Source organism: Cucurbita pepo, chromosome 20, assembly GCF_057944985.1.
Source record: "Cucurbita pepo subsp. pepo isolate OVF chromosome 20, ASM5794498v1, whole genome shotgun sequence".
Taxonomy (NCBI): Eukaryota; Viridiplantae; Streptophyta; class Magnoliopsida; order Cucurbitales; family Cucurbitaceae; genus Cucurbita; species Cucurbita pepo.
The window spans coordinates 3,222,394-3,245,350 of record NC_141817.1 but is presented as its reverse complement, the minus strand read 5'-3'; the positions used below and the strand labels follow the sequence as shown (position 1 = coordinate 3,245,350).

General features: G+C 36.7%; 5 protein-coding genes across 5 annotated transcripts; 2 read left to right on the top strand and 3 right to left on the bottom strand.

The window, feature by feature from the left end:
• Window positions 1-2,319: 2,319 nt before the first annotated feature.
• On the top strand, window positions 2,320-4,724 carry LOC111783378 (WAT1-related protein At3g30340). Its single transcript, XM_023664305.2, has 6 exons — window positions 2,320-3,134; window positions 3,262-3,324; window positions 3,400-3,516; window positions 3,598-4,003; window positions 4,088-4,239; window positions 4,354-4,724. The coding sequence occupies exons 1-6, from the start codon at window positions 2,971-2,973 to the stop codon at window positions 4,514-4,516; spliced, it is 1,065 nt and encodes a 354-aa protein (XP_023520073.2). The 5' UTR covers window positions 2,320-2,970; the 3' UTR covers window positions 4,517-4,724.
• Window positions 4,725-5,163: 439 nt separating this feature from the next.
• Window positions 5,164-6,483, top strand: EDA35 (temperature sensing protein-like protein). Its single transcript, XM_023664304.2, has one exon. It carries the CDS (start codon window positions 5,249-5,251, stop codon window positions 6,257-6,259), a length of 1,011 nt encoding a protein of 336 aa, XP_023520072.2. The 5' UTR covers window positions 5,164-5,248; the 3' UTR covers window positions 6,260-6,483.
• Window positions 6,484-6,938: 455 nt separating this feature from the next.
• LOC111783375 (DNA damage-binding protein 1a) lies at window positions 6,939-16,583 on the bottom strand. The gene is made up of 19 exons (XM_023664302.2): window positions 16,272-16,583; window positions 15,599-15,647; window positions 15,032-15,091; window positions 14,845-14,936; window positions 14,241-14,292; window positions 14,016-14,078; window positions 13,764-13,813; window positions 13,408-13,483; window positions 12,471-12,680; window positions 12,241-12,347; window positions 12,020-12,128; window positions 11,480-11,680; window positions 11,137-11,352; window positions 10,356-10,466; window positions 9,522-9,797; window positions 8,838-9,118; window positions 8,293-8,644; window positions 7,922-8,206; window positions 6,939-7,794 (listed from the first exon to the last, which is right to left on the bottom strand). Exons 1-19 carry the CDS (start codon window positions 16,373-16,375, stop codon window positions 7,213-7,215), a joined length of 3,276 nt encoding a protein of 1,091 aa, XP_023520070.2. The 5' UTR covers window positions 16,376-16,583; the 3' UTR covers window positions 6,939-7,212.
• A 1,532-nt stretch (window positions 16,584-18,115) lies between these two features.
• Window positions 18,116-19,602, bottom strand: LOC111783374 (uncharacterized). The gene has a single exon (XM_023664301.2). It carries the CDS (start codon window positions 19,266-19,268, stop codon window positions 18,318-18,320), a length of 951 nt encoding a protein of 316 aa, XP_023520069.2. The 5' UTR covers window positions 19,269-19,602; the 3' UTR covers window positions 18,116-18,317.
• A 1,012-nt stretch (window positions 19,603-20,614) lies between these two features.
• LOC111783373 (glucan endo-1,3-beta-glucosidase 13) lies at window positions 20,615-21,918 on the bottom strand. The gene is made up of 4 exons (XM_023664300.2): window positions 21,762-21,918; window positions 21,323-21,646; window positions 20,937-20,967; window positions 20,615-20,845 (listed from the first exon to the last, which is right to left on the bottom strand). Exons 1-4 carry the CDS (start codon window positions 21,817-21,819, stop codon window positions 20,749-20,751), a joined length of 510 nt encoding a protein of 169 aa, XP_023520068.2. The 5' UTR covers window positions 21,820-21,918; the 3' UTR covers window positions 20,615-20,748.
• Window positions 21,919-22,957: the final 1,039 nt, after the last annotated feature.

Genomic DNA, 22,957 nt, shown 5'->3' with positions numbered 1-22,957 from the left:
ATCTAATATAAGAGGCTTTGGGAGACAGTTCTTAGTGCCAATGGGAGAACGTGATAAGCATTGCTCAGTTCTCTGTTACCAAATAATCACACTCCAAATTCAATGTTTCAGCCAATAATTTGAGGGAAAACTCAAGAACAAGCCTTTCCTAATCATATTGACAACCCTCTTGCAGTCCCCTAACAATAAAAACAGAGCTCAATGGGATGCCTGCTGCTGTGTATTGATGGTGCTTCTTGACTTAGTTGAAGCTATCTGTTCATCTTTTTTTACTTGAAATGATGCTCTTTTGTAAGTTCAAATTTAAAACCAAAGATGGATTAGTGACAGGTTTAAATAAACTTTTGTTCCATATACTTCGTGGGGAGTGCCTTCAAGAATCAAATTTAGAATTAGATGCATTATATTTGTACCCACCAACTATTTTATTACACCCCATTAAGGTAATATAATATATGATGCTTTGTTTGATCTCATTAAACCATTAATTCTTTGCCCTTGAAACTTTTATTGGCATATGATTTTCTCCAAAGAAAAAGTTAAGGTGGGTATCTCTCCATTTAGCTTTAGGGAAAGGGAAAAGGGGTAGAATCTCGGTAATTGCCAGGAAGTAGGATTTTTCATGTTGTTCTTGTTGAGGATTGTTGGGAGGGAGTCCCACGTTGACTAATTTAGGGAATGATCATGAGTTTATAAGTAAGGAATACATCTCCATTGGCATGAGGGAAGCCCAAAGCAAAGCTACTAGAGCGTGGACAATATCATACCATTGTGGAGATCCGTAATTCCTAACATGGTATCAGAGTCATGCCCTTAACTTAGCCAATGTCAATAGAATCCTCAAATGTCGAACAAAGAAGTTGGGACCCTCAAAGGTGTAGTCAAAAGTGACTCAGGTGTCGAATAAAGGGTGTACTTTGTTCGAGGACTCCAGAGAAGGAGTCGAGCCTCGATTAAGGGGAGAGGCTATTCGAGGGCTCCATAGACTTCAGGGGAGGCTCTATGGTGTACTTTGTTCGAGGGCACTTGGGGTATCGTTGGTTGTTCGGGGGGAGGATTGTTGAGTTCTTCTTCTTTTATGAGAAGCCCAAAGCAAAGCTATAAGAGCTCTAGAAAAACTGGCTTCCTTGTTCATGAAGTTTGAGAAAGGCTCAGACTTCAAAAGCATCCTTGTTCCTCAGAGAAGATTTGGAAAAATACAGACCAATTGCTTAGATTTAAACTGATTCTACTCGTTCAACTCGTACATAGCTCAAAGAGTTGTATACGAAGTTGAGATATGTCCATGTGACAAACAAATCGTTAACGAAATACCACATCTTGAAGTCCGCTTTGCTGCATCACGATCATGCTTCAAGTACTGGAGAGCCTTGTCATAAGAGCTGCAGAATCAAAGTATTTTGGCAAAGATCATTTTGGGCATATAATGGGAGGATCAACCATTCAACTTTGCCTCATGTCACTTCATATTGTAAGTGCAAGCACAAATTTGACTTTTGAGCCATATATAGAACTAGAGGCAATCACTCTCACCTAACAAGCATTACCACTTCCAAGCTTCATAATGCTCATACACTCCTAACACTTGCTACATGCGTATCAGGCACTGCTCGTAATTACTATACAATAAGTCAATACGGGTCCAACCTTTGTTGAGCATAATAGACAAATGCAATAGTGATAACGAGAGCGAAATACATAAACTTGTTGACTTCGAATGACCTTATCGTATCTGGGTTCCATATTTTCTAAAAAAAGACACATCGTCATGTATGTGTTGTGTCTTATACTGTAATGGCCCAAGCCCACCGCTAGCCGATATTGTCCTCTTTGGACTTTTCCTTTCGGGCTTCTCCTCAAGGTTTTTAAAATGAGTATGCTAGGTAGAGGTTTCCACACCCTTATAAAGGGTGTTTTGTTCTCCTCCCCAACCGATGTGGGATCTCACAACCTACCCCCCTTCAGGGCTCATCGTCCTCGCTGACACTCGTTCCTTTCTCCAATTGATGTGGGACCCCCGCCAAATCCACCCCCCTTTGGGGCCAGCGTCCTTACTGGCACACCGCCTCGTGTCTACCCCCCTTCGGGGAACAACCTCCTCACTGGCACATCGCCTAGTGTCTAGCTCTGATACCATTTGTAACGGCCCAAGTCCACCGCTAGCAAATATTGTCCTCTTTGTGCTTTCCCTTTCGAGTTTCCTCTCAAGCTTTTTAAAACACGTCTACTATGGAGAGGTTTCCACATCCTTATAAAGGGTGTTTCGTTCTCCTCTCCGACCGATGTGAGATCTCGCATATACGATTCTCTAGTCTATATCGATGCTTCTTAGATTCTCATAATGTATTTGGATGAAATATATTCAAAAGGAAACGACTATGGTGTTTCGATTTCAAGTTCATGAAACCACTAAGCCTTTTGGAGTGCATATATCAGATCTACCAAGCATCCATTACTTTCTTTATTTGTGACTATACATCTTTTTGTGAGATTTGACATGTTGTTCTTCAAGTGCCATGGAAATAGATAATAAATGGGAGAGGATTTTTATTTTGTTTCCAAGGCAAATATTTGATTCCAAGATATTAGACAGAGTTTCTCGGCTGTAGTTGCCCCAGCTTTCTCTATCTCCCTCTAACTCTTCAAAGATGCTCAGCACTAAAGATTAACAAGAAAGGGCATCATGAGATTATAACAACCTTGCTCGGTCCTTATAGACTCACGCTGCATTTCAAACGTCAGCGTCGTGACGATTCATGAGCTTACTCCAAACATATGACTGTTAAAGGTTCCATAGAAAGGGAGCAGAGACAAAAACTGATACAAGATGCTTTCATAGCAGTGCTACAAGTTTTACTGTTCTAAATAATTTCCCTTTCCCTATCAGAAAAAGGCTAAGCTTATATATATGCGTGTGTTTTCACAACAAAAATCATAGTTCATAAGCTTTTGGGCATAAAAGGTGTAAAAATGAAGCCTGTTGTGGTAATGCTTTCAATAAATCTTGCTCTTGCAGGTGTGAACATACTACTTAAGGAGATTCTTAATGAAGGCATCAGTCAGCTACTCATCGTCGTGTATCGACAGACGATTTCCTCTCTTTTTTTGTTGCCAATAGCCTATTTTTGGGAAAGGTAAAGGCACCTTGGTTCATACTAGACACTGCATTTTCCTTCTTACTTGTCCAAGTTCTTCTTTGTTATGCGAAAAGCTTTTAAATGATTCAAAGCTATAGAGTTCTCTGTTTTTGGTGAAATGCAGGAAAACCAGACCTCAGCTTACAGCTTACATCTTATTCCTCCTTTTCATCAGTTCCTTACTTGGGTTAGTATAGGCATCCTTTTGTAAACTTCACCATAAATTTATGATGTTTTTCTCAGTAAAGATACACTAATGCAGGCTAACACTAACATTATACCTATTCCTAATTGGTCTGCACTACACATCTGCAACTTTCTCTTGTGCATTTCTCAACCTGGTGCCCGTAAATACGTTCGTTCTAGCCGTATTACTCCGGTGCGTACCGAAACGAATCATAGTTTCATTTTCTTTTCCAATGTGATGATAGTAGTAACTTTGGTTTCAAAATCTTTCTAGAATGGAAAAAGTGGACATGAAAAGCAAGGGTGGAAGAGCCAAAGTGCTTGGGACTCTGGTGTGCATTTCAGGAAACTTACTTCTGATTCTGTACAAAGGAATGCCGTTGACCAGCCCGGGTTCAGCAACTGCGAAAACGAACGGAGCTCGTGTAACAGTTCAAGCTGAAACACCAGGAAAGTGGCTAATAGGTTCATTGGTTTTGACTGCAGGCTGCTTTATGTGGTCCTCTTGGTTCCTTATGCAATCAAGAGTTGGCAAGGTTTATCCATGTCAATATTCTAGTACCTGTATCATGTCCTTCTTCAGTGCCATTCAATCAGCTGTTTTACACTTGATTATAGACAGGAAGAACTCCGTGTTCATCGTGAAAGGGACGTTCGCTATCTTAAGCCTCGTATATGCTGTAAGTATCAGTCTTTTTTCTCCCCCTAACCTATTTGTTGCTAAATTTGTTTGATATTTGATGATGTTGTGATGGGCTTAACAGGGATCAGTGGGTTCAGGGCTGTGCTATGTGGGGATGTCTTGGTGTGTGAAACAGAAAGGGCCAGTTTTTACAGCTGCTTTTACTCCTTTCATGGAGGTTTTTGCAGCCATATTTGATTTCTTCATCTTGCACGAACAGATTCATCTAGGAAGGTCTGCTTTGTTCATCTTTTTTCTTCCTATTTCTTGATCATCTAGGAAGATTCATCTAGTGTGTGTGGCTTGATTAGGACCAAAAAATTGCTGAAAAATGTGATGCTGTGGCAGTGTTATAGGGTCAGTGATGATCATAAGTGGAATGTATATCCTTCTGTGGGGAAAGGACAGAGAAGCAAAGGAGTGTGCAGTGAAGCAAAGTGTATCAGTGGAAGAAGGCTATCGTAATTCAAACATACCAACCACAAGCACAGATGCAGTGGAGCAGATATAAAGTTCCCAAAGTTTTTTTTTTTTTTTTTTTTTTTTTTTTCAATATTGAAAGAAAAAAAAGTTCTTAGCGTTTGATTGAAAGAGTCCAAATAAATATACGATGTGTTCGTTCTGTGTTCTACTAAAGTTATAAACAGACGACAGATGATAAGTTTGAGATAGCTCAATTAATTAAAATGATATAAACCTCTCTTAAAGGGATTCTCGTCTGACCATACCCTCAAATTATTTGAACTCTTTCCGTGAAATAAGAATATATATTTGATTCCAAAGAATTAATAATAGAGAAATACAATCATATATTTTAAATTTTCATTTTAACTCGAGTCATTAAAATAAAATATTACATCATGAACTAAAAAAATAAAAAAAAAATATTTTATTAATATAATATTAACAAAAAAGTAAATTTATTCAACGATTTAGAAAATTATTGAAACATTTATAAATATTAATTTTTTTTTTATCAAAATTTATTGATATTCTTATTGGATATAATTATTAGTTCAAACCCTAATTAATACATCTCTACAATTCGAAGAATAAATGATTTTTCTTAAATAATTATAAATAAATAAATTTAAAAAAAAAAAAAAAAAAAAAAAAAAAAAAAAAAAACTAACCTTGGTTGCATATATATTTGGGGGTATAAAAGCTTCCGAGAGCGCAGGGTTTCGTCTTCCCCACGCGTCTGCCCTAGCGAAGAACTGAAAACCAGTGTGGCTGCAACCAAATGAAGCAAGAAGAAGTTAATCGCTGCCAAATTCAAGAATGGTATCCAAAATTCAAATCCTTTTCTATCAAAACCCTAATTCACGAGCTTCCAGAATCTTTCGTTCAGTACCTTCTCGACGATTCTGGGCCTTTCCTCCTTCCACTTTCCATCTCCAACGAGGATGCTCTTCCTAACAGAGTCGTTAATCCCGAGGATGAAGAGGATTACCAGTTGAAAGAAGGATCCGATGATGAATCGGAGCAATCGACTTCTCCTCCTTCGTTTCCGGAGCTTGAATCTGACGTTAAACAGTCGATTTTGTCTCTTGGCGGTTCCGTCTTCCCTAAGTTGAACTGGAGCGCACCGAAAGACTCTGCGTGGATTAGCTCTACCGGAACTTTGAAGTGCTGTTCGTTCAGTGAGATTGCGCTCTTGCTTCGATCGTCTGATTCTCTTGTTCATGATCTCTGTCACGCGTATGATTCCTGCACCGACAAATCGTCGTCGAGGCCGTCGAGATTCTTCCTTGCGCTGCGCAAGTGGTACCCGTCACTTCGGCCAGAGATGGAGTTTCGTTGCTTCGTGAGGAATCGGGACCTGGTTGGCATTTCCCAGCGTGAGGTCACAACGTTCTATCCTGCTTTAGTGGAGAAGACGGAGAGCCTGCTAGAAGTCATCCGAGAATTCTTCATCGACCATGTGAAGTCAAGCTTCGAATCGGAGAATTACACGTTCGATGTGTACGTGACGAAAAATGAAGCTGTTAAGATAGTGGATTTCAATCCATGGGGTGCATTCACACTTCCATTGCTGTTCAATTGGGAGGAATTGGAGGAGCAGAATGAAGAGGTTGATTTCAGAATCGTCGAGAGCCGGAGGGCGGTGAGGCCAGGATTGAAGACTGCGGTTCCATTCGATTACTTGGACACGAGCCCTGGAAGTGGTTGGGACCAGTTTTTGAAAAATGCCGATCAAGAATTGCAGCAGCAAACCAGGGATGATGATGGATTGAATCCCCATCTCCATTGAAGAACATGAATGAGCTTTAAATTTGTTTCCTATTATTGAAATGAGGAAACGGAGACATGTTTGATAGGGTTTTGTTCTTGTATTATGGCCTTAAGTAAGTTTAATAACCCAAAGTCGGAGAACAATTTGAGAGCTTTTTGCATTTTAGACCAAATGCAAAAAATTGAAAAGGTTATGTGCTAGTGTCGCAATTGCATGATAGCGGGACAGCGATTGTGCGTCAATCATTCTAATCCAACAGTAACGAACAACTGTGTGAAATGTGCGATATTTGGACTTAGAAAACAATGTTGAGATCTGTTCAAGACTTCCTCTGAGAAAAATGTTTTAAAAGGAATGTTATATAAGCTAAAAGGGAATATATCATATAAAAAGAATGTTATATAAGCTAAAAGAGAATATATCATATCATGTCGAGTAGAAAGAATAAGACGAATGGATATAATTAGTCACATTCCCTATAATACATTTTGGTATATTTTTATTATGATCGGTCATACACTCCTACATTGACACAACAAAAAATAGTAAAAATAGTAAAATTCTATCTAACATGAAGGTAAGTAAAAGGGATTTGTAACGAGTATACAACTATAGACAACACGTCCAACTGACATCAAACAGAGACAAGAACATTAAAGCTAGTAGTTATCAAACTAAAGCTGCTGCTTTCACCAAATATTGAAAATAAAGTTTGCATAAATTCCAATACTGAAGTTGCCGAAGGTCTTTTAGCTACATCTTGAACACTAGGCTTTGGGATAAAGCAGAGCAGAAGAACCGGCTCTATGAACAAGGATGAACAAGATAAACAGCACATCAGTATAGGTTTCTTGTACCAAAAGACTAAACACGGGTAAACCCAACAGTGATCTCAAATCCAAGCGTGTAATTCTGGGGAGATCAGAAACAATGAATAAATAAAATTGATTTGAAGCTTAGACCAGTTCGAATCAATGTAGCCTTGTCAACTCTTCTACTCTCTTGCAAAGCTCCTCAGCCGAAACGCCCATCGCCCGAGACACATCTTCCATTTTATTGCGGTTGAGGTCAAGGAACGACTCGATTAGATCTCCGTCCAAGAAATTTTTAGCTTCTGCAGTTCTCTTCTCGTTGTTGAAAGACCTCCACTGCTCATGGCTCAGTCCTCCCACACCCTTAATCACTTTCCTCAAGATGGATTGGAGTTTCTCCAAGAACACGTATTGCTCGCGAGGTAGTGAAGCGATGACCCCAATTACACCATTGACAGAGCCAAAAATAACGGTTGGAATCTGACCCACTTCGGAATCTGGTAAGCGCATTACAAGAGAGCCATGTCGGAACCGGTTAACAAATTCACCAAGGTGGTATTCACCAACCACCTCTAGGCGGCTGCGCTCCTCGTCAGTTGCTCCTTCGCTGTTCTTTCGAACAGTGAAGAGGTTGAAGTAATTTTCAGCACCGAGGTAAATGTCGTCGTCGAGAATTTCAACTGCTGACATCCAATTTGCATTGTAGTCACGAGCTCTCTCCTCAATAGCACCTTCCTCATGCTGGTGCAGAAGTAACAACAATCAGCATTCAGAATTACACAAACAAATAAAGCTACCAAATTTATGCTCCTCTTTTGTTCTTGCAGCTAAATTGAAGACGAGCACGAGTTACGGGATAGTGTCTAACCTTGTAGATTAACAGGGATATGGACTTCATCAAATCTCCGACAACAATGAAATCACCACGAGTTTGCACATAGAGAGCAAGTATGTGTCCATGGTGCCCACATTCAGATTGTAACTCACGAGTACCGTCATCTCGAAGTGTCCATTTGTATAATTGAATTTTTTGGTTAATAGCAGCCAGCAGCTTTCCATTGAAAGCATTCAAGGAATAAACAGATCCCTTGGTTTCCTTCTCAGCAATAAGCTGTAGCTTACCTTCCTCCACAACAAACACCAATATCCGGCCCTGGAATTGAGAACAGATAACAAGAGATTAGAATAGATATAAAGCTCCTACTCTCAGGTTTTAAAATATACAGCCCGTGCTAATACCTTGGTTGGTTCGTTTTCTTCCGGCATAACATATGCAGTTCCAACACAGTAATACACATTACTATCGTCTGAGAACGAGCAACTAAGAATAGAACACCCATACTCATAAGTGTCAAGTGCATAGGTTGAGATGGACTCAAAGGTTTGGTCATCTAATAAGCGAATAAAATGCATTTCAGTGTCTTCGGTGCCCGATTGGTTATATCTCAGACTGCAAATAGCAAATGTTCTGGACTGCTCCTGATGGCAGATACGGCGTGCATGCTCCCCAAGTGGGATAGAGCGGATATGAAGCTTTTGAATATCATCGATGGTGCCGATTGTGAGTTCCCCTTCTTTTGCAATTGCAAGGCTGATAATCAAAACAAGAATAGTTGGGACAAAAAGGCATTAACCGACAATCCTCGAACTTATTTCTACATATCGTATTACTTTTTAAAAAAATTACGAACAAGTTCATAAAATTTTAGAGACAGACTCTGAAACTTGAGAGACCTACATACAGACACAGAAATTCTTCAGCAAACAACACAACCAAGAAGTACCTGTCAGGAAAAGCAGCAGAGTTGAAAGGACACATATGGCTAACTTCCTTCAGATTAACATTGCTGTAAAGTAGTTTCTTATTACTGCTATAAATAACTGTAGGTCTATCTGATGCAGCAAATACATGTGTAGCATTCTTGGACGAAAAGGTACGGAGTGTTATAGGTTGGGTTCCAAGAGAAACCTTTTTCCTGTCCATTAGCTCACAAGAATTTGAATTTGTGTTCAATATAAAGTTCAACAGATGACCATCTCCAAGAGCGCACAGCAAGTAAGATATCTGGAAACAAAATGACAAACAAACTTCATAAACAGAAAGTAAGCAAGTCCGCAAGTTATTTCCTTAGAACTCGAGGACAGTGTTCAACATATTGAATAGATCCAATTCAAGTTGGGTCGTAAACGTCGAAAAATTATTGGATAACATGGGTTTTTAGTTAAGCATAGGCAAGACTTGATAATACAAAATCTTCAATTAACACAGGATAAAATCTAAAGAAATAAAATTCCCTCCGGACAAAAAGTAGGTAACACGATTCCATAATAAGTTTTGGAATACATCAAGAGCATGAATCTTCTTCCATCCCACAACAACTAATAATCATTCACATTACAGAAGCAGATTTGACCTAACCAAACCAAATAAACCAAGGTAGAAAAAAGGGAAGAGTAAGCACACATACCCCTTCAAAAGTACAAAGAAGAACTGAACGAGGTATTATCTCTCCTCCCAAATGTTCCTTTGTAAGGAGATTCAGGTCAGGTAGCGAAAATATTCTGACACTTATATCTGTCCACATTCCAACTGCAGCGAGCTGACTATAATTCGGGTTGTCGCCAATTGGGTTTATGTCGAGACAGGAAATCTCATGCTCTAACTGTATATGTTTCTTTTCAACCAATAATCCGTCACAAATTTCTAAATGAACTAAAACACCACCGCCTGTTGCCAATAAAACCTGGTGTTTAAGAGATAAGAAATCATTAATCACCTTTTCTATAAATGACAAGACTTAATATTAGAAAACATAGTATTAAAAGATAGAAACATGTCCGAGATAGATATGTACAATTTTTAAGAGTTAAAATGCATACCTAGAAGAAGGATCATTTTGCTGATGGTTCTCATATTGTACTAGCTTGCACAACTTTAAATATTTTGCTAAGAATCTAAATTTAAACATGCTTCAACAAATGTAATCCAAAAGAAGATGGTAAAGAGCGTATCAATGAAAATGATGTAATCTAAAAATACTATTCCTGACAAGCCTCTGTGTATTTGTTCTTGTAACTGGGAAGTTGAGATGTCAAAAGCCCAAAATGAAGGACTTTCATAACTCGTCAACCACAAAAGTTTCTGAGTTTCTATTTTGTAATAATGATTTTTCCCTTAAATAGCTATCCAAAGTTGAGGCATAAAGGGGAACAGCAAAACGGCTTGTGCAACACATCCACAAAATTCATTCAAGCATAAAGAGAAATGGCTTAATTGGAGTGACAAAAATAAATCAACACACCTGGGAAGCATTAGCAGTGGCAACATTGATTGAGTAGTTAGATGGTGCATTCCATTCATTGCGAAGTTCTCTAGTGGTAGAACTAACTAATCTTACAGAACTTGAAGTAACCTGACATAGCATTTGGTTGTAATTAGCAGATATCTCTAGTTCAAACTTCAGTGATTGAGGAAAAAAAAATCCAACATCTAAGAAAGCAATATGATAGAATGTAGATGATACATGGGAAAGAACCAATTTTGACCATCAGCTGGATTCATCATTGCATACACCATTAAAACGGCAATAAAGAATGACCAACCATGACAAATATATCTGGGTAAGTATATAAATAAAAGTGACAGACATAATCAATTTCCAAGTAGGATTATAGGCCTGATGAGCTAAGAGTTAAGAGGAATTGTTTTTTAGACATTGACCCATTCCTGTCTCCAATCACAAATTTATAAAATAGTCAGTTTTAATGTCATAATTACAGGAAACTAACAAAATATATGTTCGTCTTATCACATGACATTGAACACAACCTAAGTCAAACGTCTATGAGCTTGACTAAAATTTAATTTAGAAAAGAACACCGCAAGGCATTCCAGACCCTGTCCCCACCAGATTTTGTTCAGACGAGAGATGACTTGGAGTATAGGCCAGGGACAGGGGTTTCAACATGCACCTATTAGAAACAGTGATTAAAGAAATCCATGTATAACACCTAACCAAGTAATTTTTAATGAAAAACTGCCAGTTCAGTCAATTCTTTAGTTACTCAGAGAAAAGAATTTACCTGAACAAGTTGATTAAATAATGCATCATGGCAGAACAGTGTCTGCACTTGGGAGTTGAAACCTTCTATCTCTGTTTCCTCCAACTCATCCTCAAGATTCATTGCCAAAATTCTAGTTTCACTGATAAAGCTTACAACGAGAAATGTATCAAATGGATCATCAGTAGAAGATCTCAATGACCACATTCCTTTTATTCCTTGAAGTTCCACAGATGCCTACAAAGGCCACGCATAATTATCACATGAAATCCGTCTGGATTTTTGTGACATGAAACAGAGAAATTTGTATGGATTGAATGAAGATTTATCACAAACATTAACATAACTGATAAAATTGGCAAACCTGTTCGTTAATTCCAATTCCGTTGCGAACTACACGAAGAGAACCGTCCTTATAAGCACCAGAGCAGGTTACAACCTGACCTTGGCCTTGCCTCTCAAGGTCTACCACACAAAAATCAACAATAGGCCCCAAGTTGACATACCTCTCCAAAACTTCTACATATGATCCTTTGGCATCAGGTTGTACATTTAGCTTAACAAGCTGCATTTGCACCATGACACAAAAATATGTTATCATCTATCCAACAACCCAAACTAATTACCCATTTCAATGTGCGCTATGCCAAAAAACTATCGAACTGTATATAACTGAGATGGATACATCATATCAATCCCTGTATGCATTCTCAGTCAATCAGTTGTATACATTCCTATCAAATTCGGAGGTAGCACTGACCTATGTTGGGCAACATCCCATAACATGAAAATATACTAGTTAAAAAGTGATGATGAGTCAAGAATTTAGAGCAAAATCTATAAGAATAGTTCTGCCAAAATTTACACTAGAGAAGGTTGATAGATACATTTATGTCTACCATACCTGAGAATCCCCATAGCTTGACCCAATATATACAAAAGCGTTATCAAGATATGATATGGTAGAGGCAATAGATGTTTCCCCCAACAATTCAATCTTAAGTCCAGTAACCCTACAAATAGATACAAATGGAAAGGTCAAGATCCACAGAAACAAACATGAAACTTTGAACAATTAAGGATGTCACGAAAAACGCCATTAAACTTTGAATAAGGATTAGTTACCTTTCTTTTTCATGAGTTATGACAAGAAGGTGAAGTAGACCAGCATGATCACCAAGCAAGTACCTTGAACCATCAGCATCAACCCTTCCATATGCTCTGGTGATGGACTAGAAGTGAAAAATTTATAAGAAAGTAGGTCAAGGAAAAAAGGTATCAAAAGTCACAGCTTAGAACTACAGAGATTTAGTATTAGATATCTAAAATACTAATAAATTTTAGCAACAGCATACAGGTCTAATAGGTATTGCTTTAAATGCTGTGGCACTGCAGTAAACAATTGTCTCCTCTCCAATAATGATGACACCACACAGTGGTGGAGGCACAGGTATCAGGACAGCAGCCCCATTATCGAGATTGTTCTGGGACCATGGACCTTCAACAAAATCCTTATCCTTTAGAACAACCTCATAGGTTTTAACATGTCTAGCATCTTTGTTATCCTGAAAACATAAAAAAGAACAGTAAGCACCACAAAATCTTGCCAAGGTACATTAGAACATGTGGATAAAATATGTAATATATGCATCATTCACAAGAAATGAAAACCAATTAAAACTGGAACCAGATTCAATAATTACAATACAAGATCCAGTCAGGTAGAATTGCACTAGAGCTATTAGGAAGAACAGTATACTTTTGCAAAATTTCACCAAAGCTTCAATTTATTTGCCCATATTCTATAAAATAAAAATATATATGATAGTAACCATAAAACACAATCAACAAACAAACATGAGTGGATACAAAAAAAAAAAAAAAAAAAAAAAAAAAAAAAAAAAAAAAAACTGTCTCTTTTTATTGCCTATCACCGAGTCCTTCAAGTAGACTGTTCACTCAAATTATGACAGAAACAACAGAAGACCATAAACGTCCCCTTAGGAAATGATTTTACAAATCTCACCCATCACAGCCAGCATCATACCACACGCAGGCTTGTTCAAGATGTGTTTTGCATTGTGCAATAATTAAAACCAATCAACCAAGACATGAAAATATTTCAACCACTTTCATCCCAAACAACATTATATACCTGCAAATGTTTTCTACTAATGTTGTGTTATCTTCAATTCATAGTAAACATGTAGAGAGAGAGAGAAAACTGAATAGAAAAAAAAAATTAATCCATTACCTCTGTTATAAGGGAGATGAGAAAGGTAGAATAGATACCTGGTAAAGAACTACAATTGTAGGCCTTGAACAACCATAAAGAAACTTGATATCCAAAACTTGAAGTTCCTCAAGCCTGAAATAAATAGCCACAAAAGAATAAGCAGTAACCAAATGAATCAAGACAACAAAACCTTATCTTACCAACTAACAAAATAAATAAATAAGAAACATAACAAATTATCACACAACTATCACTAGTTATTTCATGAAATAATAAGTTGCACAAAACAGGAATAGATGGCAGATGTAGAGAAAATAATGGCAAAAAATAACCGCCTCCCCCCAGGAATGTCTTGAATTTATTTGAAGGAAATTTCATAATTAACCCAAGGCCAGTAATCTAAATTGAGTACCTAATGTTAAATGCTTCTTTGAGCTGTCCTTTATTGTCAAAAGGAATTACCTGGCAAAAGAACAGATGACTTTGCTCATAATCCAAAGTGGTCAAAGTGTAACAGATATTTGAAAGCCACGGTGAGTGTTTCGTGAAAAGCCAGAACATAACAGCTATTTGGAAATTGAAAACTATGTTGAGTGTTTATTTGAAAAGTCCAACACAAATAAAAGACAAGGATATCTCATTGACATCTATTAAAATTACACACCTTGAACAAGCCATCATATAAATGAAGTCCAATCAATCTACAGTCTGGGTCTATAATACCAATCTGCAGATGAAAGAAAAACCATAACCAAAACATGAAAGAAACTCTTCACATGTTCTGAACTGTGTTGAAATACTATAAACTTGTGAAGAAAAAACTAATAAATTAGAAAACATGACAAAACAAATGAGTAACAGTTTGAAATGAATCCTAGACTAGAGGTACCTGACCACTGTCAGTAGGACGCCCAATGCGATCTGAGACGTCCCCCATTGCCCTGCCAGACATGCCAAAAAAATTGTAAAGATAGAACACTTGGAAGTATATTACATATACGACAATCCAAGTTTAATAAATTTTATTGAGCAAGTAGAAAATTAAAAATCCATTTAAGGCCTATTACTCATATTCTACCTTTCTTCAAGGATCAATGGATTAGGCCTATATCCACGGAAGTAATATTCTGATCAATTATACAAAAAATAAAATCCTTTTGGTAGGATGCAATTTCAATTTATTATTTAAAATAACTAAATAAATAACTCAAAAGACATTTAATAATCAGAGATACGAGAGTCTTTATTAATTATTAGATACATCCAAAACTTGCAGAACTTCTTAAATCCCACTTCACAAAATGAAAGAAATGTAAATAGGAAAGCAACATGCTCTTTAGTTTTTTTATAGTTTAAACAAACGGACTCACATGAAAAGAAGATAATGAAAAAAACATGAAACTAATTTACAAAAACTAGAATAAATACAATCACATTAAAGGAAGAATAAAGGGGGGAGGGTGGGGGAAAAACAACTATAGAAGTACTTGAACCTTGTAATAAGCTCCGAACTCTCGGTATCCCATTGAAGAACACAGAACTTGTACCGCTCAGTTGCTATGAAAAGAAAATCTTGTGCTTCCCCCTATTTAATACATGGGAAAGAAAGTCACAAAAAAAAAAAAAAAGGAAATGTACATTGAATATTCGTAATTAGGGCTTGGAAAAGATATAGCTCACGTGTGGGCGAAAAAGTTCCAGTGTTGCAATCCTCCCGTATATCGGAACATCCAACATAGGCTGCAGAGAAGATGCAGCTAGTGAGGAATGGGCCATGTGACCAAACCAAGGTACACAACTTCAAAATAGTATTCATTCAGAGTTTTCAATCCTTGCACTTGTGGTGAATAACTCAGAAAAATTGATAAATCATTTCTTCCTTTCATATGACCCTTGTATTTGTCACATGAAGTACGGAAATTTTTATACAATATCGAAAACTTCGTACCATTACTAACCAAATGAAGTAGGTGGCAGTTTCATGGTTCAAAATGGGCAATGACTATTGATAACTTGACGTAGATATAAACTTATATGGACTATATCGTTTCATATCAATTGACATAACTTATTTCAACTTCAAACTAAGATAAATGAGCACATCATAAAATAAAAATTTTAGGAATAAAAAATTCAAAGCCAAAAGGAGAAAAAGAAAAACTGAAACTCTTGAAATTGAAAAGTCTTCAGTTCCCTATAATTGAATCGTTAAAGAAGAATCAAGAGCAAGAGAAAGAAGGGTGATACCTGCAGGCCTTGAGCAGTAAGCAAATGAATTTCTATGCGGGTACATTTCCTGAGACCAAAATTTAGGTGTGAATAACTTAATCCGCATCGCATTGCATTCTTAAAGTAAGTCACAACGACAATAAGAAAGCCTTATACGACAATGAAATCAAATAACATGAACCCCGGCCAATCTGAAGCATCTATGGTAGTTGTTTCATTCTGAACATAGAATTATTAAACCAAAGAAACCCAAACACACAAAAAGTCTACCGTGTACATACCAAAAATAAACCAGGAAACCATAGACCGGGCCAAATGGAGAAGGAATTCATTATACATAATGACGAACAAACGAGTATTAGCGGAAATTAAGAAGCCTAGAGATTAAGAAACTGAATTTCTAAAATTGTTGGGCCCAATTTGAGAAGCATAAACCCTAGCTCGTGGAAAAAAAAAAACATATTTCCGACTAGCTTGGTTTATTACCAATTTCCATATGATCTGCATAAACCCTAGCTCCTATTTCGACTATCCGCACAAAAAAAAAAAAAAAAAATCGAACTTGGTACGATAGAATCAACAGATTAAGATAAGAACATACAAACAGAACATGTGATCCAATTCAAGCCCTTCAAAAAGAACCGTAAGAGTATGAATTAGAGACGGTGAAAGTAGAGAAAAGGAGGCATACGCTATAATGAGGTTGAGCTCCTGGGGGCCGGTGAAGTTGCCGACGCAGGAGTGAGTGACGTTGGTAGGTTTGTGAGCGGTGACGACATAGTTCCAGACACTCATCTTTAACCTATGAAGGTTGCGATTGTTCCGTAGGCCAAAACCCTACCTAACAGTTGCCGCTCGATAATGGCTCTTTATTGTGCGTTACAGAGAAAATGGCCGGACGGCTCAGCCGACGCCTACAGAAGAAGTAACTACCAAATCAGCGATCAGAGGTTTCAGGCGAGAAGAAAGAACCAAAAGAAAAAGTATACAAGAACTAACAAATTATGTTGTCATCAATGAAATCATATGGAAAAAGAAGGTTTATATATATATATATATATATAATTCTTAACCATATTTGAGGGCTAAAATCGTCTAACTTAAACAAAAATTTGAATCGTTACCTTGATCACTGTTACATAGTTCTATATCTTCATTTTCGTTTAAATAGTAATATTTTTTTATTAAATTTTTGCACTTTTTATATTTTATCTACTTATTTAGAGAATAATAATTTTTATTTAGGTGATTTTGAGTCGATTTTAAATACAATCCAAAGAAAATGGCTATATATATGGAGTAGTTTCTACTCTAATGCAATTAGGGTTTTCCTATCCTTCTCCCTTGCTTTGACCCGAGCAAGGTTGACTATCCAATGCTAGAGGTCGACGAAGCTTTTGTGGTAATGAGTTGGGAGGTCGTGCATTGGCTCATAAGATCATTTGACAAGAGTATTATTGGCTAATATTGGACAACAACTAGAAGGTATTCAAGTGAAAATGTTACAAGTATCGGTGCTTTGCCAACATACCTCGACAAACTCTTGACTCACTGAGCACATGCGTGGTCTCGGCATTGTTGGGGTATTGATCTTGTTGGATTGTTACTCCCAAGGTGCTCAATTCTACGCAATTAAGTACAAGAGCCAGGTAGTACATTACTACAATGCTTACATAAAGCTACAAATATTTAAGATAAGGGTTTCATCTTTTAGAAGGTCATGGTCACAACATGCAAGTAGACTAGGTGAGCCCTCAGGCCAACCTAGGAAGGATCGTACAATATGACCATGCTTGGCAATGACACTTATCGTTTAGGAAACCTTTGTGATTAGGACTATCGCTTCCCTAGACTGTCAAGCACCTCATACTAGCCTTACTTAGCATTCCACTTGTTGTTCGACTTAAATATTTTTTATTATCGATAATGAAAGAGCGACCGTTGAAAACTTTCTTATTTCTACCATTGCTCCGTACTGCCTTAAATTAATCGACTAAGTCTGCAAGGGCTCCAAATTGCCTTATAACGAAGCCACTCAACCCTAGGCTAGTGAGATAAATGTCAAGGAGGTTGAGTCAAACAAACAAAACGTGTGATAATATAAAGTAATCAATCGACTAAGCTTGCAAAGGTTGCGAAAGCCACTAGACCTTTGACACGCGTTTGGGCACGTGGGTGGCTATGAATTGGTTATCCAAAAGATGACTTAACACGAGCCGAGAAAACAATGACAAGAAACCTAGAACCAATTCACGTATTTTTAAAATATTGAAGGACTAAATTACAACACCTTCGTAAATTTATACCAACGGATGTAATCTTTTACAAATATAGATAAATCAAGCATTACACACGAGTAATAAAACCACTAATCAAGAGACTAAAAACATAATTAATATATATTCTAAAGTTTAGGGATATTATAATATAAGTTGATTTTGTGTAACAAGGTTTAATTATTAATGAAATTAATGACGTCATAATTTAAATAAATTTCTACACATTAAATAAGATAAATTGGATTACATATGAATCTAATCCACGAAACCAAACGCTCCAGATACATTGTCAACTGTCATGATGCATGGTCAATCAATACATACATACATGTGTACTATGTAGAAGGCACGTGACATGCACGGTATAATTAAATGAATGAATGAATCAATTAATTAATTAATTAATTAATTAATTAATAGGCTAGTTTTGGAATTAATTAATGTAATTATTATTTAAATTATTCCAATTTCCACGCATAAAGGAAAAGGCAGAACTCGGACTGGTGAGACGAATTCATGCTCCGAGTCGAGTAGTAAATACTGCCGTCGTCGCTCGGCTCCAAGCCGCCGCCGCCGCCGCCGCCGCCGCCGCCGCTACCTTCCATGTCGCTCTCGGATTCCGGTGGGGCGGGTTTGAAAATGAACAATCCGTGACCCGTACCCGGATTGGTGAAAAGCCAATCGTGGACGTCCCAGAGGACCTGAACCGATCGCTGGTTGACGACAACCGTTTGATTGCCGCGAAATTTCCACTGCAAATTCTTGACCTGAACCAGAACGATGCCGTCGATGCTGATCCACATCTCGGGATCTTTAGCGCCGGAGGAGGAAATCTCGACGACAATATCGCATTCCTTACGGCGATCGTCGAATCTAGCCCTAGTGGAAAAGCATTTCTTAGCGAACACGTTTTCCTTTTTGTAAATCAAGAACGCTTCAACGAGCGCAGGTCTGGATTTAGTTCTTTTGTAGGCTTTCTTCTTGTAATCGCCTAAGAGCAAGACGACTTCCTCTTCGGCGACTAAGGCGACGTAGAAATCGGAGTAAGGTTCAGGTCCGGAGGAGAATTTGGCGGAGCGGACATCCCAATAAATGTCGATTTGACATCCGTCTAAATCTAGGGATTTGTAGCCCTTTTTGCTCCAGAAGTTCCAAGGCTTAACGTCGATTTTGTAATTGCAATGGAAATCGCCTCGGAGACTATGGATGGTGACGTTTAAGGTGTGGTTCATGAGATTCTTGCACCATAGAACGGTGACGTTGCGCCAGAATCCGGCGATGTTGGCCTGGTAGAAACAGGTGACGGTGCTCTGAGCGGTTTTGGTGGTGATTGGTTCTTCGGTGATTTTCTCGGCTAATGGAGGGGGATTAGAGAGGGATTGGGAGCGCATTGAGCGGCTAAACGACATGGCTGGAAGTGGAAGAAGAACAGGAACAGAGGAACAATTGCATGGAGGAGGGATTGGGAATGATTCATTCAAGCTTGGATTTGGATTTGGATTTGGAATTGGAATTGGATTTGGATTTGGAGTGGCTGATTTCTTGGTTTGGTTCTGGTTTTTGGGGGAAGAAAGGGGATATGACAGAGGGAAGATTAGGGTTTTGTGGAGAAATTTTCTGAAGCTCTGAGGTGGAGAAGGAGGAGGGAGGTTACGGGGGAAGAAAGGGGATTGACCTTTGACAGATGTTTTTTTTTTTATTTTTTTATTTTTTTATTTTTTATTTTTTATTTTTAATGTTTATCCATTTCATCCTAAAATTGCAGCTCCTACTTTTTACCTACTTTTTCCACCTCAAATCTCAAAATTTTCCTTCTAATTTTAATTTTTTTTTTTATAAATAATTTCGATTAACAAAATCCAATTTAAACCGTATGAAATTAATCAAAGATTAAAAATATACATTAAACTTCAAATAAAAATTAATATATTCTTCTATAAAATCAAATAGTTTTGGATGGGAATTATTAATACTGTGTTTAAAAAATATTTTAAATTTTTTTAAAGATTTAAAAGTTTTTTAAAAATTACCCCAAGTTTCATTAAATTCTTAATTTTTTTTTAAAAAAATTGCAAAAAACACGTTGAACTTATTTTTAAAATTTTTAAAATAACAACATTACCTTAGTCTTTGTGCTATATTTAAAAAATATTCATTAATTTTAAAAAACAACATAAAATAATTTGAAAAAAAACATTTTAAATTTTTTTTATCGTTAATATATGAACAATGGGCTTCTTATAGATTATTTCCAAACTTTTTAATATTATTTTGAAAGCTCATTCTATTTTTGAAACATGATACTAATAGCAATGATATTTTTTAATTTTTTAAAAAGTTTAAAAGAATAATCTCCAAAGTTAAAAGAGTTTTTTTTTTTAAATATTTTAAAAATTAAAAGAGTATTTTTAAAACACTTGTAAAAAAATTCAAGAATATATTTTAAACGAATATTAATAATTTTTATTCAAACTAACGGGAAGACTATTTTGTTTTAAAAATTTAGAGATATTATCGAAATTTTAGAAAAATTGCATCTTAAAAAAAAAAAAAAAAAAAAAAAAAAAAAGCTTTTCTAGTATATTCAAAGCCACTCTTAAATATTCAGCCAAGAAAATTAAAAAAATAATTTAATGGGCTAAAAAAAACACTCTAAATTATATATATATTCTATATATAAAAGAAAGAAAAAGAAAAAAAAGAAAAAAATGAGAATAATGTTGAAAATGGTAGAGAGAGAGAGAGAGAGAGAGGATTCCTAAACCATAGACAAAGAGAAGAATAAAAATAAAAAGAAAATTTACAATTAACTAATGTTGTCTGCTTTCACCACCTGTCCTCCCTTAATTAACTTAATTAATCATACTTAACCCCTAAGTACCTTTATTATTAGCTCCCTAAATACAAATTAAGAATAACCACCAAAATCCCACAAATCTTGTCTAGACGCCTTCCACTCTTCTTCTTCCCTTCTCCAGATGCTGAGCTGCTTCAACTCAAATAATTATAAACAAACCCTCGTTATTATTTTACACTTCATTTTAAAATAATAATTAATTAATTATCATTATTATTACCTCGATGCTGAATAGTCACATTTTCCATAACCTGTACAACCAAAACCAAAAACAAAAAATTCATTTTTTATAAGGGTGAAAAAATGGTAAGGTTGACAATAAGTAACCGGTCTTCGGACTGTTACAAATGCTATCCAGACAGGGTGGTGTGCTAATGAGAACACTAGGCTCCTAAACAGGTGGATTATGAGATTCCACATCAGTAGAGCTAGACACGAGGTAGTGTGCCAGCGAGGATGCTGACCCCTAAAGGGATGGATTATGAGATTCAACGTGGGCTAGAGAGGGAATGAAACATTTATTTATAATGGTGTGAAAACTTCTTCGTAACAAACGTGTATAAGGAAGCAAAGCCAATGTTAAACATAAAGAGAGAGAGATATTACTTGGATCTTTATTGGTCAAAGTGGCAGAGCCACCGAAATTGCAAGCCATATCGGAGTTGGCATTCTGTTTATAGAAGCGATTGAATGCATAAGAAGCATGAGACAAGAGCGTGTCGGGTTGATAGCAAGGGCCCCCCTTTTGAATGGCTCGGCAATCCGCTTTCCCCAATCCACACGCCCAGTCCAGCGCATTCTGCAGATCGATCTGCGAAACTCCAGGCTTCGCCACGCACCACGAACCCCCCTCTGCACCCGTCGCGTTCCCTTCCGACGGCGTCCACGTCCTCGTCACTGGCACACCCGCCGCCGCCGCTGTCACCTCCCCTAACAAAACCCACAACACTTGAGAGTCAATATTCGGCTGCAAAAACAGAGGCCTTTACAAGACCCATGCTCTGTTTCAGATAAAGATACGATTTTGATTAGAAAAAAAACATACCCAGAAAGAAATGTTGGAGTAGAAGGAGGATCTCCAAAACCCAGATTTTTGTTCTCATTTTTTCTTCCTATTTTTTTGTTTATGGGTTTGAAGCAAGCTGAAGGGGGTGCAAGTTTTAAATGCAAGTTTTTTTTTTTTTTTTTTTTTTTTGGGTGAAGAATCATTGGTTTCTTCGAGTGAAGTTATCTTCTTTTTCTCTCTTTTAATTTTGGAATTTTTGTTTTTTCTTTTAAATAATGGAGATGAGATTTTAACATTTATGGAGAAGCTAAGCAGCTACTTTTTTGGACAGAACTACAGAGCAGTGGATTTCCATCAGCCTTTCATCCAAGCTTTTTTCACAAGCTGGTTTTTGTTTAAAAAACTGCTACGACCTACCCGAGTTATTTTAACATGTTTTGTTTTCACTCACATATATATTAGGAAAATTCGTAAGAGATCACCCAACATATAATAGCCTTGAACCATGAAGTTCTTATGATTGAGTCACCGAAAAGAAATATGCACATTGTTGGTATAGGTAGTTCAATTCTTTTTAAGTTTTTCTTAATCAATCTATCTTCACGACCACTGTCAAATAATCTTCGTTCATTTATTTATTTATGCATCACAATAAAAATTTAGTTTTTATGTTTTGATATGAAGTTCATAGATAATGTTTGTTTAAATGTGTCAATGCTCAAATATTTAATTTCTTCTTTACTTTGTTTGGTTTGTGATTTGTGGAAGGAAACTACAAATGCTAAAAAAGTTACTATTCTGAAGCTTATTCAGAAGCTTATTCATGATTAGTGAATGTCGCTCAACATAAAATAAAATGATGAACGACATTTCGAAATTTCTACATCTATGATAGATTAAGTGAAGGGAAGATATATCTTCCAAAAATGTCATTCACAATTATGGTGTTTTTTGAAATGTCAGAGAAATTTGCCCATAATAACTTTCAAATATGTCTTAGACGTCTCTCCATCGTACAAATGTTCGATATGGGACAATGATAACTCATGGTTTAAAGGTTATTTAGTCCAAATAAAATTTAATTATCCTCATACATTTGAACATACGACCACGAAAAAGAGGAGGGCAAGAGTACCGAAAACTCGGCATTCAGGCGTCTTCAGAACCTATTTAATTCACTTGGAAAACATGGGTATTCTTAAAAATAATTTTAAAAGAATTACTGCCATAGGTAC

Bases quoted from the DNA above. Each gene is read 5' to 3' on its own strand.
- LOC111783375 (XM_023664302.2), bottom strand. From the start codon at position 16,375: ATGAGTGTCTGGAACTATGTCGTCACCGCTCACAAACCTACCAACGTC. The intron at 13,484-13,763 runs GTACTCAATTTA...TATTTATTTCAG, and splicing joins AAAGAAGCATTTAACATTAG to GCTTGAGGAACTTCAAGTTT. The intron at 8,645-8,837 runs GTACTTCTTGGT...TTTGATTATCAG, and splicing joins TCTGCTGCTTTTCCTGACAG to CCTTGCAATTGCAAAAGAAG.
- EDA35 (XM_023664304.2), top strand. From the start codon at position 5,249: ATGAAGCAAGAAGAAGTTAATCGCTGCCAAATTCAAGAATGGTATCCA.
- LOC111783374 (XM_023664301.2), bottom strand. From the start codon at position 19,268: ATGTCGTTTAGCCGCTCAATGCGCTCCCAATCCCTCTCTAATCCCCCT.
- LOC111783378 (XM_023664305.2), top strand. From the start codon at position 2,971: ATGAAGCCTGTTGTGGTAATGCTTTCAATAAATCTTGCTCTTGCAGGT. The intron at 3,517-3,597 runs GTGCGTACCGAA...AAATCTTTCTAG, and splicing joins GTTCTAGCCGTATTACTCCG to AATGGAAAAAGTGGACATGA. The intron at 4,004-4,087 runs GTAAGTATCAGT...TGGGCTTAACAG, and splicing joins TCTTAAGCCTCGTATATGCT to GGATCAGTGGGTTCAGGGCT.
- LOC111783373 (XM_023664300.2), bottom strand. From the start codon at position 21,819: ATGAGAACAAAAATCTGGGTTTTGGAGATCCTCCTTCTACTCCAACAT. The intron at 21,647-21,761 runs GTATGTTTTTTT...GGGTTTTGTTAG, and splicing joins ACTCCAACATTTCTTTCTGG to GGGAGGTGACAGCGGCGGCG. The intron at 20,846-20,936 runs GTAATAATAATG...GAGTTGAAGCAG, and splicing joins TGTGACTATTCAGCATCGAG to CTCAGCATCTGGAGAAGGGA.